The sequence below is a fragment of the Ischnura elegans genome, chromosome 8, assembly GCF_921293095.1.
Source record: "Ischnura elegans chromosome 8, ioIscEleg1.1, whole genome shotgun sequence".
Classification (NCBI taxonomy): domain Eukaryota; kingdom Metazoa; phylum Arthropoda; class Insecta; order Odonata; family Coenagrionidae; genus Ischnura; species Ischnura elegans.
The window spans coordinates 95,221,431-95,237,344 of NC_060253.1; the positions used below are offsets into that span (position 1 = coordinate 95,221,431).

The window sequence follows — 15,914 nt, forward strand, 5'->3', positions numbered from 1 at the left end:
GAGCATATCCAATGCATTCAATCAAATACAGACATAAAAAAGCATTTAATTACATTTATTTTTCAAAACACACTGAATTTAACTCTAATTCACAGAAGTTTTGATGATGTACTCATTACTACATACATAGTTAAATCATGATTTGCCAACATCCACAAACCCTCTCAAGTACGAAAATGTGCTCATTTTAATTTTTTGCATGACTTAAAAAAAAATTTTCCATTTAAATAATCAATAATTCATTGACTAACACAATTTTGACTAAAGATTCAGCATGCAACCAGAGCTACAATTGATAAATTTTGAGCCTGTTGTAGAGATCTCTAAAGCAGAATTTTTTTCAAATCAGATCCTGAAAAATAATAATAAAGTAATGATTCTTGAAGAATTTTAATGAATGCATCTCTACATTTTCAATCTTGTTATAGCATATACGACATACAGGTCAGACTTTTTTGTCAATATGGGTGCAAATACTAAAAATTCAAGTTTTAGAATAACTGGAATGAGTTTTACTTTTACTTCAAGAATATTCAATACTTAGTAGAAAAAATTGGGGTGTATCAAATGACAATGAGCACCATCAAAAGTATATCCTTAAATAGCATTCTATGCCTGGAAACATCATTTGGCAATTATAATTTTTTATTATGACCATATTGAATAATTCATGCTAGATGTACATAGCAATCAAGAATGACTTTAACATATTGTTATTAAAAGTAACTAAAGAAATGATTATATCCCAAAGGATAGTTTTTGTGCAGAAAGACATGCTCTCCCTACATTTTAAAGATGCAGATTCTTTGAATCCTTGGATGTGAAAGCTTAATTAGTAATGGTATTAAATCAATGAATTTATTTCATGCCAATGATCATTCTCTATTTAATTCAAATCAAGAACTATTGCTATGACTGCTTACTTTTACCTATAGCAAATTTGATACTTTTCACTAAATTGCATTGCTTCTGCTAAAAAAAAATAAAACTTATATAAAATTTTAAATGAATGCCTCAATGCTTTCCTTTAATTCTATTCAACATATGCCTATGTTTTCATCTGCTGTTTTTATCTTAGAAACATGGCACTATCACACTAAATATATTCCTCACGAACTATAATACAGCTTCCAGTTATGTTATAAACACACTTATAATAAAATAAATCTTACTGCATATGCAATATCAAAACATATAATGTAAAGTTACATAATTTTGTTTCACTGCATACTCTATGCTTATAATTAAACTATCACCACTAATATTTTCCGACTGCTTTTAATGAATACAGTATTTTGTACAGTCTGTTTGATGAAAATAAGGCTTCACTATTACTTTGTACTCTCATGCAGAGAATTTTTTATTTAAGTCCAAAAAGTTATGAAAGCTGTCAGGTATACAAACTTAAAAAGTGACTGAGTGAAAAGATATCTACAGATTAATCAACCCATTGGCTACGATGCATTGCAGGAGGATGGTGCGGTTGATGATGAGATGAGGGGACAGGAGAGAGGAGGAGGAGGGGGAAGGAGGATTGGAGAGATGGCCAAAGGGCATAATGAGACCCCTCTCAAATGAGACAAGCTCAAATGACCCTCTCCCTATCGCGCCAAAGTGAACAAAAATTTTGTGACTCTATAAGAAGTGTGATGTGAGAATTGATGGCAATGACTTCATTGAACTTGCTTATTTTTATTGTGAATTGAGGGTCTCTCTCCACGTACAATCGAGCGGGAGGAGGTGAGTGAGACAATCCACAAACAGATACATAGATATATGCATTAATATATCCATAACTACTGATTACAACCCTTAGATGAAAGCAAATCTTTAGAGTATTTGAATATGTTTCTGCGATGGGATGTGAAACATGATGGTGATCGCACACTAAAATCATACAAGACTGGTCTCAAATAACTACAGAATAATTTTCATATAGAGAGGAGTTCCTTTACAACCCCCTTTACCACCTATCCTTTTTTAAGATGCAATTGGGTGTGGAAAATTGCCTTGATGAAAACTTCTCCAGAAGAGTTGATAAAGCATGCAGAATAGCAGACTGCAACCTTTGTAATATCAAACCTACATTTAGACTTAGTCTCCACTTTACCATACCTTAGGTCACCTCATCCAAACATTCATGACAAATAATTCAAATGGATTCATTTCATTCAGTTAATATATAGAGAATACACTTCATTTTTGCAACACAGCAACTTTTCAATCACGCTAAGCCACTTTATTTGATCCCTCTAGTTAGACAAAATACGAACATGAAAATCCATACCTCTGGCCAGGACTTGTTCATTTTTTAAAGCTAAAACTTGCACAAAAATATTCTCTATAAAAGTTAAGGGAGCTGAAAATTCTTTCAAGTGACAAGTTCATAAATAAGTTAAAATTTTATTCTCAGTTCACAGAAAATAATAGTAGTATTCCTCAAAAACATGTGCACACACTCATAAGAACTTTTCCCTCTGAATACGTTACCTTCATCAATAGTCACAATTATTAAAATTATGTTGAAATTTAAACTTACAAGGTAAGTGAACATGTTTAACTTGGTGACTGATAGGAAGTTAAATGTTAACAACAACTTACATATTAGTCAGAGTAGGCCCCAAAAAACACTAACTCCGATACAAATTGAATTCACTTGCTAAAAAATGTACCAGCGAGATATGTACGCCATCATATTTAAGGCATTAAGTAATATAATTATAGAAATCAAACCAAGTAAAAACTGCTATATCCGTAAATTGTAGGCATTAACATTGCATGTAGAATCATTAGCAAGTCTTGTAGTGAATGTTATTCAAAAGAGCCCGTTCACTATTATTTTTAAACATAAGGAGCTAACATTAAAATTACCCTATGATTATCTTTTAAATCTCCTCATCTACTTCGATTGATCATATAGAAACAAGATACTATTTTATCTAAGCCATGTTTTGAATTTGCAGTTTAGGACTTAACTATTGTTTGAGGTGAATAAATAAATTGTTGTTAGTCATGTCACCATTTCAAATCCACTAATTGTTAAAGAAGCCAAATTGACCAGCCCCACACAAGTTTAAGTACCTATATCATGTTTCATAAAGGTGTCTTAATATTCCCATAATTTTGCTTACACACAATGCTGCAGGACTTCAAAGAATTCATCGACGCTGAGAGCCTTATGCCTCTACCAACAAGAGACTTCCCTCAGCAACAACTACAAATTTGTAATTCCCCGCCACAAAATGCCATTGAAATGATGTCATTTCGACCAGGAGCAATAAAAAATGGAAACAGTGCCAGAGGACTGGAGAATAGTCTAGTTAGGCTGGAGGGCATCAGCAGGGAGAGGAGGGAGTGTGCTGAGAGGGACGGTGGAAGCAGCGTGGATAGCTCAGAGACATATGCCAGCTGCAGGACACACCCATCTGCCTCCCAGGCCGACCTCCTTGATGACGACTCAAACAATCTCTACGTGAACCCACTCGACAGCACTAGGAAAGTGGGGGCAGTCAAGGGAGGAGACTTGACGAGTCCCATGAGCCCTTCATCGGGTGCCCTTGTGCCATTCCCCTCTACCCCCACCCCTGCATTGACCTCACCCTCTTCACAAGTGGGTGGCGGGATGACAAAAAGTGCTTCCGGAGATACGGCACTCGTAAGTGCCTTGCGAGGATTGCTCGCCGAGGAGACAAGTGCCACTTCTTTAGGGCAAAAGTGTGACAAGTTAGGAATGAGAAGTGTGCGACAGTTTCCGCTGGGAGGGAGCAGAGGCAGCCTGGATGATGACGCCCCACTCCCAAAGCATCGAAAGACACGATTTCAACAAGTAAGTGCGGACATAATGCTTGCAAGAAAATTGATGAAGGCAAAATTAATACAGTGATAAAAAATTCAGGCCGGGATGATGTTTCATTTTGTCATCAATGCTAAAAAATCATACCTTTAAATATCATTGTAAACCAAAGTTCTCTTTATTGGCAATCTTTGGCATTATTCCTTGACTGTTAAGCTCAATGCAATAAGTAAAAAAATTCTGGCTTATGTAAACTATATTTATGGAAGAAACTATAAAATATTACACTCATCATTGCTTCATTTCAATCATATTTTGAGAGAAAAAGAAAATCACGATTTTTAAAATGTTTTTAACTGCAGACAACCAAAAGTTATTCTTTTCAGTGTAGTTAATCAGTTAACTATCGATGCTCCACTCATTAACTCTGTTATAATAAATCTTTTCACAGAATTTCAAGAAATGCTATAAAGGTTTATAATTAGAAGACAAGGCAACTGGCAATAAGTACTATTGTTGGTTAATTTATTAGGGAATGCAGAGGTATGGGAGAACATTTCCTAACTGCACTATTAGATGCCTCCAACCACTTATATACTGTAATATTTTTGTAACATCCTTGCAAATCATGCTTCTCCTTCACTGTTAAACATTCAAGTTTTCAGTAGCTTAGTTAAAATTGAATAGCTTGTACCTAACCAGCAAAAGTAAGCTTTTTAACACCTTATGCTTTATTATTTCCGACACTTAAAAATAGAAATTTTCTTTCTGAAAAACCTTTTATTCAAATAAAAATGTCTAAAGTTAGGAGCATGGGTTGTTTTCTCATTATCTACAGCCTGAAAATTGACTATAAAATGTTCATTGTAACTGGAAAAATGCATAATGTCAATAATAGTTATTTATTAACTTTTCGCACCATTTTTTAAGTGCATAGCTGCCAATTGCCATGTAACAGCCATGAAAAACCAAACCTTTTGGCCATGAGCTTGCAGTTAAGTGAGCATTTTAAATATCTCCACATTTTTACATGTCAGTTAGTTAGAAATTAAGACCTAAAATAGGTTTGTATATTGGAAGAATTTATTACATACCTGAATTACATTGGCAATCCTTTGCGCTTTTAATGATAAATACTAGATTTAGCAGCACCATTATCTTGAATATTTGCTAATGCCAATAACTCAACCATGTCAGGGGGCAAAGCAACGCGCTCGGTTTGGTGACTCGGAAAAAGGTAGCACAGACGATGCAGATTGGGCAGATGCATCTATGACCGCCGGGACAGCAGGCATCGGTGCAAGTACAGCCCCTGACAAATACCACCACCATCGCAGTGCAAGCAGCAGTAGTGGCAGGAAACCTTCCCTCTTTGCAACTCCCGGTCGCAGCCTCGCTTCATCAGCAACACGCATCCTCAACCACCATTTATTTGGCCTCCAATCATTAGCCACTTACAGGGCTGGTAAAGTGGCATAAAATGCATATAAGAATAGTATATATGTAGACAAAATTATCACAAAATCTTAAAAGATAGCATATAAATAGTTCATAAATGTCATTTGTAACACTTGTCCTTTGAACTTGAAAATGCTCCCACATGACACCAATACACAACTACTTTTTTGGCTATATTTAGGATGTACTACAATAGAGGCTAGATATTAATCTGTTGGTAAAAGCTTGCTAATCAATCCTAACTCCTATTTTATACATCTGTCTATTATAATTAATGCCTCACAATAATCAAGATAACAAATGCTAAAGCTAACTTAGGTGTTTAAGAGTAAAAATTTTCATGATAATTTCTGCTACATATTACTATTGTCAAATGATATTTGCAAATGGAAATTTCATGAAACTTTTTACAACAAAATGCCACCTGTATTGACAGTGCCTCACATTCATCATCAGTATGTCTTGTTTGCCTATAACTTATTTATACAAGAAGTCAATAGTGAAATTACCTAATATTGCATTTTTCAGTTTCTTTTCATGAATGAGCTTATTTTTGTTGCAGGGAAAAATGGGAGTAAGTCATCGCTGTCGGTAGAATCAATTGACAACACATCTGAGCATAGGCGTAAAAAATCCATTTTGAAAAAGTCAGACAGCACAGGGGGTAGTGGGAGTGGAGAATATGGAAATGGCAATGGAACAAAGGCACTAATTGGCTTTGGAGCAACAGGCATTGGAAACAGCAGAGATAAAATTGGTTGCGGGAGCACAGATGGTGGAACAACATCTGTAACACACAGACATTACCATCACCAGCGCTCATCTGTGATAGCAGATCCTGAAACAGAAAAACTAATACCGACCGACACCACAGCTGGCGGAAACACCTCTGATAATGGTGGAGCTACATCTGGTGGTTAGTATCTGAGCATATTGATGGCTAAGTTCTAACAACACGTATACAGGCATCCCCCGAGTTACGTAAGAGATGCGTTCCGGCAGACTATGCGTAAGTCGAAATTTACGTAAGTCGAACCTTTGCGTTGGCGCTTCAGAGATTGCTGTATAACAAGTTGTATCGTACAGGAATGAGCGCAACCACATACGCCACCACATCCATCGCTAGAACTGCAAATTTTCACGTTGATTATTGACTTGGGATTTATAAGCGATTTTTCTACAGAAATTAATGAAATTTCCTTCGAGGAATGACAAAAATGGGTCACTTTGTTATTTTTAGCACGTTTTAAACTCTATAACTATTCGATATTTTTTCTACCATAGGTTGTACAAGCGAATATATACTTCTTCGCGCTCGCATTCAAAAATTAACGTAATCATTTGAAATACGGTTATCGCTTACGTAAGTACGGATTTACGTAAGTCGAGACATACGTAACTCGGGGGATGCCTGTATCAAAAATAGCAACTATTCAGGAGAGCAAAAAGATTAATTTTCTAATTGTATATAATTTTAATTGAAATTAAAAACCAAAATACTACATAAAACTGAAAAAGAAGCATACATTTGCAAACAAAGAGTTGTTTTTTGCTTGAATTTTATTTTTTATTAACAGTATTAACTCAGACCAGCCAAATTTTGGGGTATGTGCCATTAAAACTTAGCCATTGACATGTTAAACATGAAAAATTATTTACATGCATATGTGTATGAGTGCTGGGTCAAATATGTTTTTCTTTGAGTACAAAAATTGACATTTTGATGCTATGCATTCATGTTTTCATAGTTTTAACTCTAATATTAGTATGAAGTGTATAATAAATAAAGAATATATAAATATTGGTACACGGTCCTTAAGTCTAATGTTAGAAAATTTATGGTCCATGTCGTTTAATGATCCTCTTTTGAACTACCTGCATCAAAATTTTTGTGTCCAACATTTCATCTCTGCTACGGGCAGAGGTGGGCTTTACCAAAAAGTTATGTATTTGCATTTGAAAAACATATTATTGATAATTTTGTGACTTGTATTGGAGACAATTTTTGAAACTATTTTGAAACTAAAATACATTTGAGAAGCGTTTTATAATTTCAAAATCTAATTCGGTCTCCCTGGACATTTGTTTGGCCTGCTACACACAGAATTTTCTGTTGACTTAAATTTATTGTTGTCAGCATTCCAATACTAATGAAGTAAGTTTGAGCTCACATTGTGGGGAAAAAAAATCACTCAGTAAATTTTGACTACACTAGTTGTGCATTCATTGACAGCCACTTGTGCCAATGGTAATTTTTCAGTTGCTCTGTGGGCTGATATCAAGAAAAGGCTGGAAATTTCTAAAATTACTGTTTTCTTTCAAAAATGGTAGACAATCACTACAATGTCAGCTGCCAGGTTCACTAGCTGTCACCTAGATACAGGCACCCAAATATTAACTTCTTGAAGAAACGCTATTTTCATTTTTCAAGGGATAACAACAGATAAAGTAGCTGCTTTGGTGTTTTTAAGTTTGAATGCATGCCCGGAGCTCTGCTACGAGCTGCTCAAGTGGCAAAGCTGATAAATCATATTTAGTTTCTTCAAATAATGAGGTTTTTTCCCTCAAATTTTTTATGCAGTTTTTTAAATGGTCACTGATATTTACAGGCTGATATTGCAGTGCTGTAATATTCAGGGATTTTTACTGTATCAATGGAATATTGTACCCTTAACACTTAGTTTCCTTTCACATTTCCCAGAAATTATTCACATATTCACCCTTTGATCTAACATTAGCTGCTTTATTTTCCCATTAATGTGTCATCTATATGAAATACAGCTCTATGGGAATTATTTTAAATTTCATGCACTTTTGACCTCATTTTTCACGGCCTATGCAAGAGGGTCAAGCTACATTGGTCACTTTCAGCAATTGGAGACTTCATCATGGCCAATGGACTTCAAAAATTGTGATTCACGTAACTCAAAAGAGCATTGATGGACACTACTTGATCCATTGATGGATTCCCACCCTTAATTATTGATTTAATTGCCATTAATGGTCCAAATGATCTCCTCCTCTACCAGTTTTCTACATCGTTAGCTTTCCTTTCTTCAGCGTGATGCCTAAACTTAAGGATACGTGTTCACAGAGTTGCATCTTCCAGGGGTGCAAGAAGTGTTGCCGATAACCCAGGGTGTAAATTTTCAAGTACTCAACCTAGTTTGTCTGGCCCACTGTTTGCCATGATTTATATTTTATAATAATCAGACCTATCACTGTTTATGGCATTTTCCATTTCTTTGAAGTGAGTAAAAATTAACAGCTAGGAATGTAAAGTAGTGGTCTGAATATTTGCTGCTATCTCCAGACACTAAGTTCTAACTCCAAATATTTTTAATATTTCAGACAATTTCCATTTGAAGTGACATTCTATTTGACCTCAATAAGGTATATGGATCATTGTGCACAACTTATCATTATGTCTTCTATTTGACAGGTTTTTTTCAATGAGAACACACCTTCTATAGGTTCATGCCATTAAGTGCTTAGGAATTAGCCAGCAATACTCACAGAAAAGAGATTTCATAAGATTTCAAATTTTAAAACTCTGCAAATTAGATAATCATATTTATTGAGCATTGAAACTTCATTTTAATTCAACAATGAGATAAAATAATGGAAAATTTTTATTTAAGCTCTATTCATGCAGACTTTCTGGACTTTATTCTTATTTCCTTTTTTCCAAATAAATAATTAGTCACAAACCTGTCAACTACATATTTAATTGCAGTAACACAATCTCTGTAACTTATTCCCTAATTTTAAAAATATTGCATAATTAGTTGGGCATGAAAATAAATTTGCTAAATATGATATTTTTCTCATGCTTCTTTCTTGAACTTGCAATAACATGCATCAAACAAAATTTTAGTTTGATGACTGGCATTTTTTTTTATATTTGACCTCAATAAGATATAGGGATCAGTTGTGCACAACTTATCATTATGTAAATCTTATAATTTATCTCTCTTCTTGTAGATGCAACAGGAGATGAGTACTCCCCTAAACTGAGAAAATCTACCACTTCAACTGTACCTACAAGGCAACACCAGTCACCATTGCTTTCCTCTCCTGACAAAATTCAGTCAGCTGCCGTGATTTCCCGGGGAACAGGTCCTAAGACCAGCCTTAAGCCTCCTGCCTTGCCAGTTAAATTTATCCTCAATTCTGAACAAAGTGGCCCCAAAAATTGTACACCAGGACCAGAAGAGGGAAGGAAGAAGTGGGGTGCAGAAAGAAATGTTAGCATTGCAAAAGGGGAAACATCAATAAATCCCATAGCCAGGCGTATCCCTTCATCCACTACTGCATCAAGCCATCCAACTACTGATCTCTTGCTGATAAACACAGTGACCCAGCCGGATTGGTTGCAGGGGCAGGCATGTACCAGCTGTGGGAGGACTATAGATGCTGAGAACTGGTTACAAGTTGAAGGAATGCCGACAGCCAACAATGTAAAGCCTGTGAGCAAAAGCTCATGGGGTCACACCCAAGTGATAGGGAAGCCTACTGGTGAGGAAAAGGACACAGAAAGAAAATGTCCTCACTGTGGAATGATTAATAAGCTGGACAAAGTGTACATTTGCCCACCAACAAAGACTGAAAAGAAAATGTTAGTTGATGATCTCCTTTTTGCTGACTGCTCACCCACGGAGGAAACAAGCTTACTTGAAAATGCAGCAAATAATCAAGCCAAAACAACAGAAGATAATACAACATCATCTTCTGCTGTCCTGGGTACTTCTGGAGTCAGAAAAGTTCTACCCCCATCATAGCATTTGCGGATGGGCCATGCCAACTGCAAATACGTCTTCCTAGCTTCCTTTGGCATAAATGGCAAAGTCACTCTAAAACTGAACAAATGCTCATTGTGTGCATTCATTTGCCTTTCTACATTGGCTTCAGAGGCCAAAAACAATTATTTGCTCAAACACTGAGCAAGTTCTATAACAGCTATGAAGGAGTCATTCCAGAATTTGTCTTTGGTCCCATTCCTTCAATGAAATCATGAACATCTAAATTATATTTTTTTTACTAATCCCTACAAATACTTCAACCCGAATCTTAAGTATTAACGATATTTTCTTCCAATTTTTTAAAACCAGAAAATCATCTTTATTCAAAGTTTGTCATGACTTCCAGTGAAATAGGTAAGCAAAAACCAAGAAACGTAAATCTTGATGATAAAACTGAGAATAATACTCCAGAAAACATTTTCTTCCATAATATTTTTAAGAACTCATTCTAAATAAACAATTTTATATACATAATCAAATCCATTCTCATCAATTGAAATGAATATATACAAGTTGGTATGATCAACTTAAAAGGCTAGAAATTTTTTCAAGCATTCAGCATAATACAGTTAAGGAATAAGTTTCCCTACTTTATCTATTTACCATGATTTAAGATACAATTTATTTAATGCCTCATTGGAATGTCTTCTTGTAGTTATATGCCTTAAATGTCCTCGGTAGGTGTAATAATAGATGAAAATATAGTAGGTGGAAAAATGAGTGACATACATCTATTGCAAATGAGTGAGAATATTTTCAACATCGGGTCGAAGAAACTAAATGTCTTGGTGTGAAATGAATGACTGCATTTAATGCTGCTGTGAGCTACTTGATCCTAGAGGAAAATATGGCAACCAAAATAGTGAATCAAGACAGCTATATATGGTTGGCCATTAATAGTGAAAAATGTACTATGTGAAGCTTTTGAGCCTGTGATTATATTGTTTTCCTATGTGTTGTCTTTTTCAGACAGGAAAGCCGCAATATATATTAAGACATGATTAATTTTCAAAGAAAATACATTTGAGTAGAACTTTAAGAGATAAAATGAAAAATAAATATTTAACAGCCAATATGAAGAGGAGGTTTTTATCTAAATGAAGTGCATGTGTACATTTGTTTTTAAAAAGAAAAAGATGGTGCATATTTTAGAATGTGTGAATGTGAGTATACTACTTTGTATAAGGATGCTTTTCAAGTGTAGAGTTTAGAACTATGTGTTGGCATAAATCACCAAATTGTTGTTGTTGCTCTCGTTATAAACATGAACAGATTAGAGAGAGACTATGAATTGTTGAAACTGGTTCTTCAAGGCTAACCACAAGGAAATACACTAACATGGTGTGTGCAAAGGTTTTCTTTCTTAGTTTGAATGGTTGGTTAAGAACATTCACCAATACAAGATAGTCTGTAATTGCACAAAAATTTAGCACATGATTTGCCTGAATTCTGGTGTTATGTAGGTTTAGAAGCACCAATGCATTTTCCGGAGCAAAGGTCGAAGTTTTGTGGGAAGTGATTGTATTTGATAAGTATATTTGAGATACATTACTGAAATGCTCAGGCAATTCTCATGCTGAATTCATTGTTACTTTACCATTTGGTCAACTTGTTTTTACTCAGAGTATGACCTTTGTGTTATAGCCAATCATGAAATTTTTATAACTACTTTGTAGACTTGCACCATGCAAATTACATGTGATCGAAAAGTTTTGGTATCACTCCTCTAGAGGTTCAAAGTTTTTGTGTGATAGGGTGAAGAGTGGTGCGACTAGAGGGGTATGGTTGGAGCAAAATGCTATTCCTCCTTAAATATACAATAATAATAATAATAATTCCATGCTCAAATTAAAAAGCCCACTTTGAATGTTTGACAGAGTAAATGCTAAGGGTGAGTGAGGGCAAATACGCGATTCTCATTTGATTATTGGAAGAATTAGGGGGGAAGTCCATGAAGCTACATTCTAAGAGGCAAGCCTATGATTATATTTGAGTGATATTTTTGTTTAAGGCCTAATATTCTATTATTTGATTGTTATGAATGGTAAACTAAGCATTAAGTGTGAATTCTAAATCCAAATTGAGTACCTAAAGTATTGTTTTATTTGCCTTTGTGGTAATTATTGTTCTTCATAGTTTGAACATCACAAAAAAAGTTAAAATGTTCACTTACTATAATAATGCATTGATAAAAACAGCTAAATAAAGTTTGCCTCATAAAAAGAAAAATGTAATACATTAATTTCTGCAATTTTGATGTACCACATTTACAGTTCAACCAAGAAAATCAAGAACAAAAAATCTCACAGCCAAAAGATATCACTATTAACCTCCAAATTAATGCCAACTTATTCAAACACATTAAGCTCCAAAAGGTGTAAGTATTTCAAAATACATATTACTTGTCTTAGTGGGAGTTCCAGTACGATTACTACACAGCCAGAACATCATGTAGTATTAAACAACAACATCTTTGTATCATCCTAATGAAGTGAATAGCCACCTTTTCTTCATTGAAGCTCTCGAGGACCATTGTAGCTGTTGGTGACATGTTGTGACATCTTTATGAATGTGCCCTGCATACTTAGAAATTGCCTGAGGAGTGTGAAGGACACAACACCATTCCAATTAGGAGGAGTGTATAAGATACCTAGCCAATATTGCTCAAAGAAATATATCGGCAAAACCAGAATGGAAGATAACAAGCATGTCATTTCACTGGGACAACCACTGAAGTCGGTGGTGGAGGAACATGGAGCCTCAGGACACGTGATTAACTTCCAAAATGCAAAAGTAATTTCCAAGGTGAAAAACTTAAAACCATGGTTAATCCATGAGGAAAGAAGGAAAATCGACCAGAACTTCAATTGGGACTGTGGTTTAAAAGTCAGTCGCACAAGAGATCCTGCTCCTAAGTTACGCAATAATAAAATAACTCCTTCACCCCCTCCACTTTCAATCTCCTTCCCTCCATGAACCCTTATAAATACCCTCCACCAAAAATTATCCTTATATCCAGCAAACACCACGAAATATCGTTCAACAAGCCATATAAGTACACAGGGCACACACAAAAAAAATCTCAAACAGCTGTATAGCACCCTACTAAATTGGAGCCTATATTCCTAATATATCATTGTAGTTAAAGAATGAAAATTTGTCAAATAAACTTTCAGCTGAGTTATCAAGAATGGAACAACAACTTTCACGAATATATTAAGGAAATAAAAGTCAATCAACCATTCCAATTTCCTTTTTTTAATTACTGATTTACCAATTGCAACAAATGATGTCCTTTTTCAAAAAGAATGGAAATGGAACAAGAGCAAGGGTGAATATTTAATCATTTAAAGATAATTAGACAATTGGCTAGCCAAATTCACTCTCCAAATCTTTTCCATTTGACCAAAGGTGCAAACATGCACCCTCTTTTAAGGTCCTGGCCGAATATTTTTCAATGTTTTTTTTGTTCCACTAAAACTCTCAAGAAATTGTATTATCAGTTTATGGAGCTTCATAAGAGATGTAAAGAAGCTCGGTACGGGCACCTTTTTGAAGCTGGCTTCATACAATCATCTTTCAAGTGATCAATTGTTTGAAGTCTCACCTGGCACCCCACCCCAAGAATACTTGTGTGGTACCACCAATGGCAATTTGCTAGCTGGTATAGAGCATTCAGAAGCTGCTTTATCAAACACATTAAATATAAGAAGTCTGGAATATTGTATCTATTTTTTTAATTGGAAATATTATATTGGAAGGCACAATATTTAGGTACGATTAATGGTTAATGTTTCACTAGAAGTATATGCCTCCTCCTATAAGTCTGAGGGGTAAATCTAGTAGGATGAGTGTACCAAACTCAGTAGGCCGAAGTCATCCTCATCGGGCAATTTCCCAAACATTCTTGAACAAGGTGAGGGTGGACTGGGAACGCCAAAGAACCAAATAATAGGCCAATTTTTGGGAAGGGGCGGAAGTAGAGGAGATGGGAAAATAAGAGGTGTTACTGGCTCCTCTTCTCATTCGCCAAGGAGGGGATCCCGTCCGCTGGATCTGGTTCAAAAGGGGGAACCATTGAGTTAGACGATTGGTAGTCTTTAAAGAGAGGAAATAGGAGTATGAGTAAATAAAGGTAGAGGGGACTTTTGGGAAACAATTATCACCGCAACACCCAGAACGTAGGGCTGTAGGTACAGCCAATTTGCAGTCTCTGACAAATTTAGTAGAAGTCACATTTGCTGTCCTTTGCTCGAGTGTCCTCAGCCTAATTTATTTTTCTAAATACCTGAGGGTAATCAGTCTGCAGGGAAACTGTCCAAAGAGGATAAACATCAACGAGAAAAACGTGGGCTGGCGAAAAAGTTAATTTTGTTAAAAAATGACACAGGCTCAAAACTTCTGATACCCATCTTTGCCGGGGATGCCTTGTAACAAGCATAGAATACTGAGAGTCCTTCCCACCTCCATTTCGTATGGGTCTCCATCTATAATCATTACAGACATCCAAAGGCCGAGCATGATCTATGCACAGTGAATTAAGAGTTTAAACATAAAAAACCTGGAACACACATGCAATGTAATTGTATGAACTCTGCAGGGTTTCAAGCAATTTGTGACATGGAGAAGTGACACATAATAAAAAGTAAAAATCAAAAAATAAAGCAAAATTGAGCAAATATCGGAAATTTAAAAGCATCTATAGAAGTGATTTCAACAAAAATCATGAGATGGATCCATAGGTGGATTAAAAGAGGGGTTGGGGAAGGTCCCTCCCTACTTTCAGGAGAAACTGAAAAGGTGGTAGTCTTTAAAAGTGGCTCTGCCTGTTTTTATTGTAAAATTTTAAATAATAAAAATAAAATAATTTTTAATTTAATTTTTTATTTGACAAGGTAAACAAACGATATTAAATAAATAATTGATGACTACCTAAAAGCCAATTCTCTACGCATACCAGACATCAAACGCATTTTACCGCCGAGATGTCATGCCTACCACCAAGGTGACGAGAAATTAATCACGGTAATCACCAGGGGCGCAGACTTATAAAAAATATTGGGGGGGCCCATATCGGAGGTCTTGCCCTGGGAAGAGGTTAAATTCAAAGTGCGTCGCAGCACCGAAACACTATCATGATTCACACCACTTGATTCAGTCTCAGAGTAAGGATGGGGGAGAGTGCGCTTTGGCTACTGCGCATGTAGTCAAGATCCCGCACTTACACCCCACACTTCCCGCACTTCTTCCCACAAGAAGAGTAAGGATTCCCGCACTTCTTCCCACGATCACGTGGTAACCATGTTGACCACAGAATCTGCTACTGCACAGCCTGAAAGCGCCCTCTACCCCAATCCTTACTCTGAGGATTCAGTTAACCTGCTTAACCTTATAATTATTTGTTTTAATACATTGTTGAATTGTTTTTAAAAGGTAACTATCGTCAAACATGGGAAATAAAAATTACCAATATATTTTTGTGATTTCACAAAGCATTATATAACTTAATTATTTTCTTGAATTATTGAGGGGGCTCAGCCCCCCCAAACGAATCTTTGAGGGGGCTCGGGCACCCTCAGGCCCCATGGAGTCGGCGCCACTGGTAACCACCATCCTCCCCCGAAAAAACGATCTTAACCTGTTCGTCTTCAAGCACACAACCCCTTCAACTGTTAATTATTTCTCTGCTCAAGTTAATGCCCAAATTACCATCGTTTACTTAAATTGAAACATCAGGCAAACATCAACAGTGATCAAATCCATGGGAAATATCTAGAAATATGCACTTTCTCTCGAGAAGAAATAATATGAGGAAAATTATAAATCCCAAACATGGGCGCGGAAACAATATCTTACGCGTT

The 15,914-nt window shown here is 35.7% G+C and overlaps 1 protein-coding gene across 3 annotated transcripts in view; it reads left to right on the top strand.

Moving 5' to 3' along the window:
- The window catches only part of LOC124163949, a 250,680-nt gene extending 238,398 nt beyond the window's left edge, over positions 1–12,282 (top strand). For all 3 annotated transcript variants that reach the window (XM_046541072.1, XM_046541073.1, XM_046541074.1), the window contains 4 exons: positions 3,146–3,826; positions 4,991–5,258; positions 5,814–6,167; positions 9,236–12,282. In XM_046541072.1, the coding sequence (XP_046397028.1) occupies positions 3,146–3,826; positions 4,991–5,258; positions 5,814–6,167; positions 9,236–10,032 (2,100 nt within the window). In that variant the 3' untranslated portion in view covers positions 10,033–12,282. The remainder of the gene's footprint in view (positions 1–3,145; positions 3,827–4,990; positions 5,259–5,813; positions 6,168–9,235) is intronic.
- The last annotated feature ends 3,632 nt before the right edge of the window (positions 12,283–15,914 follow it).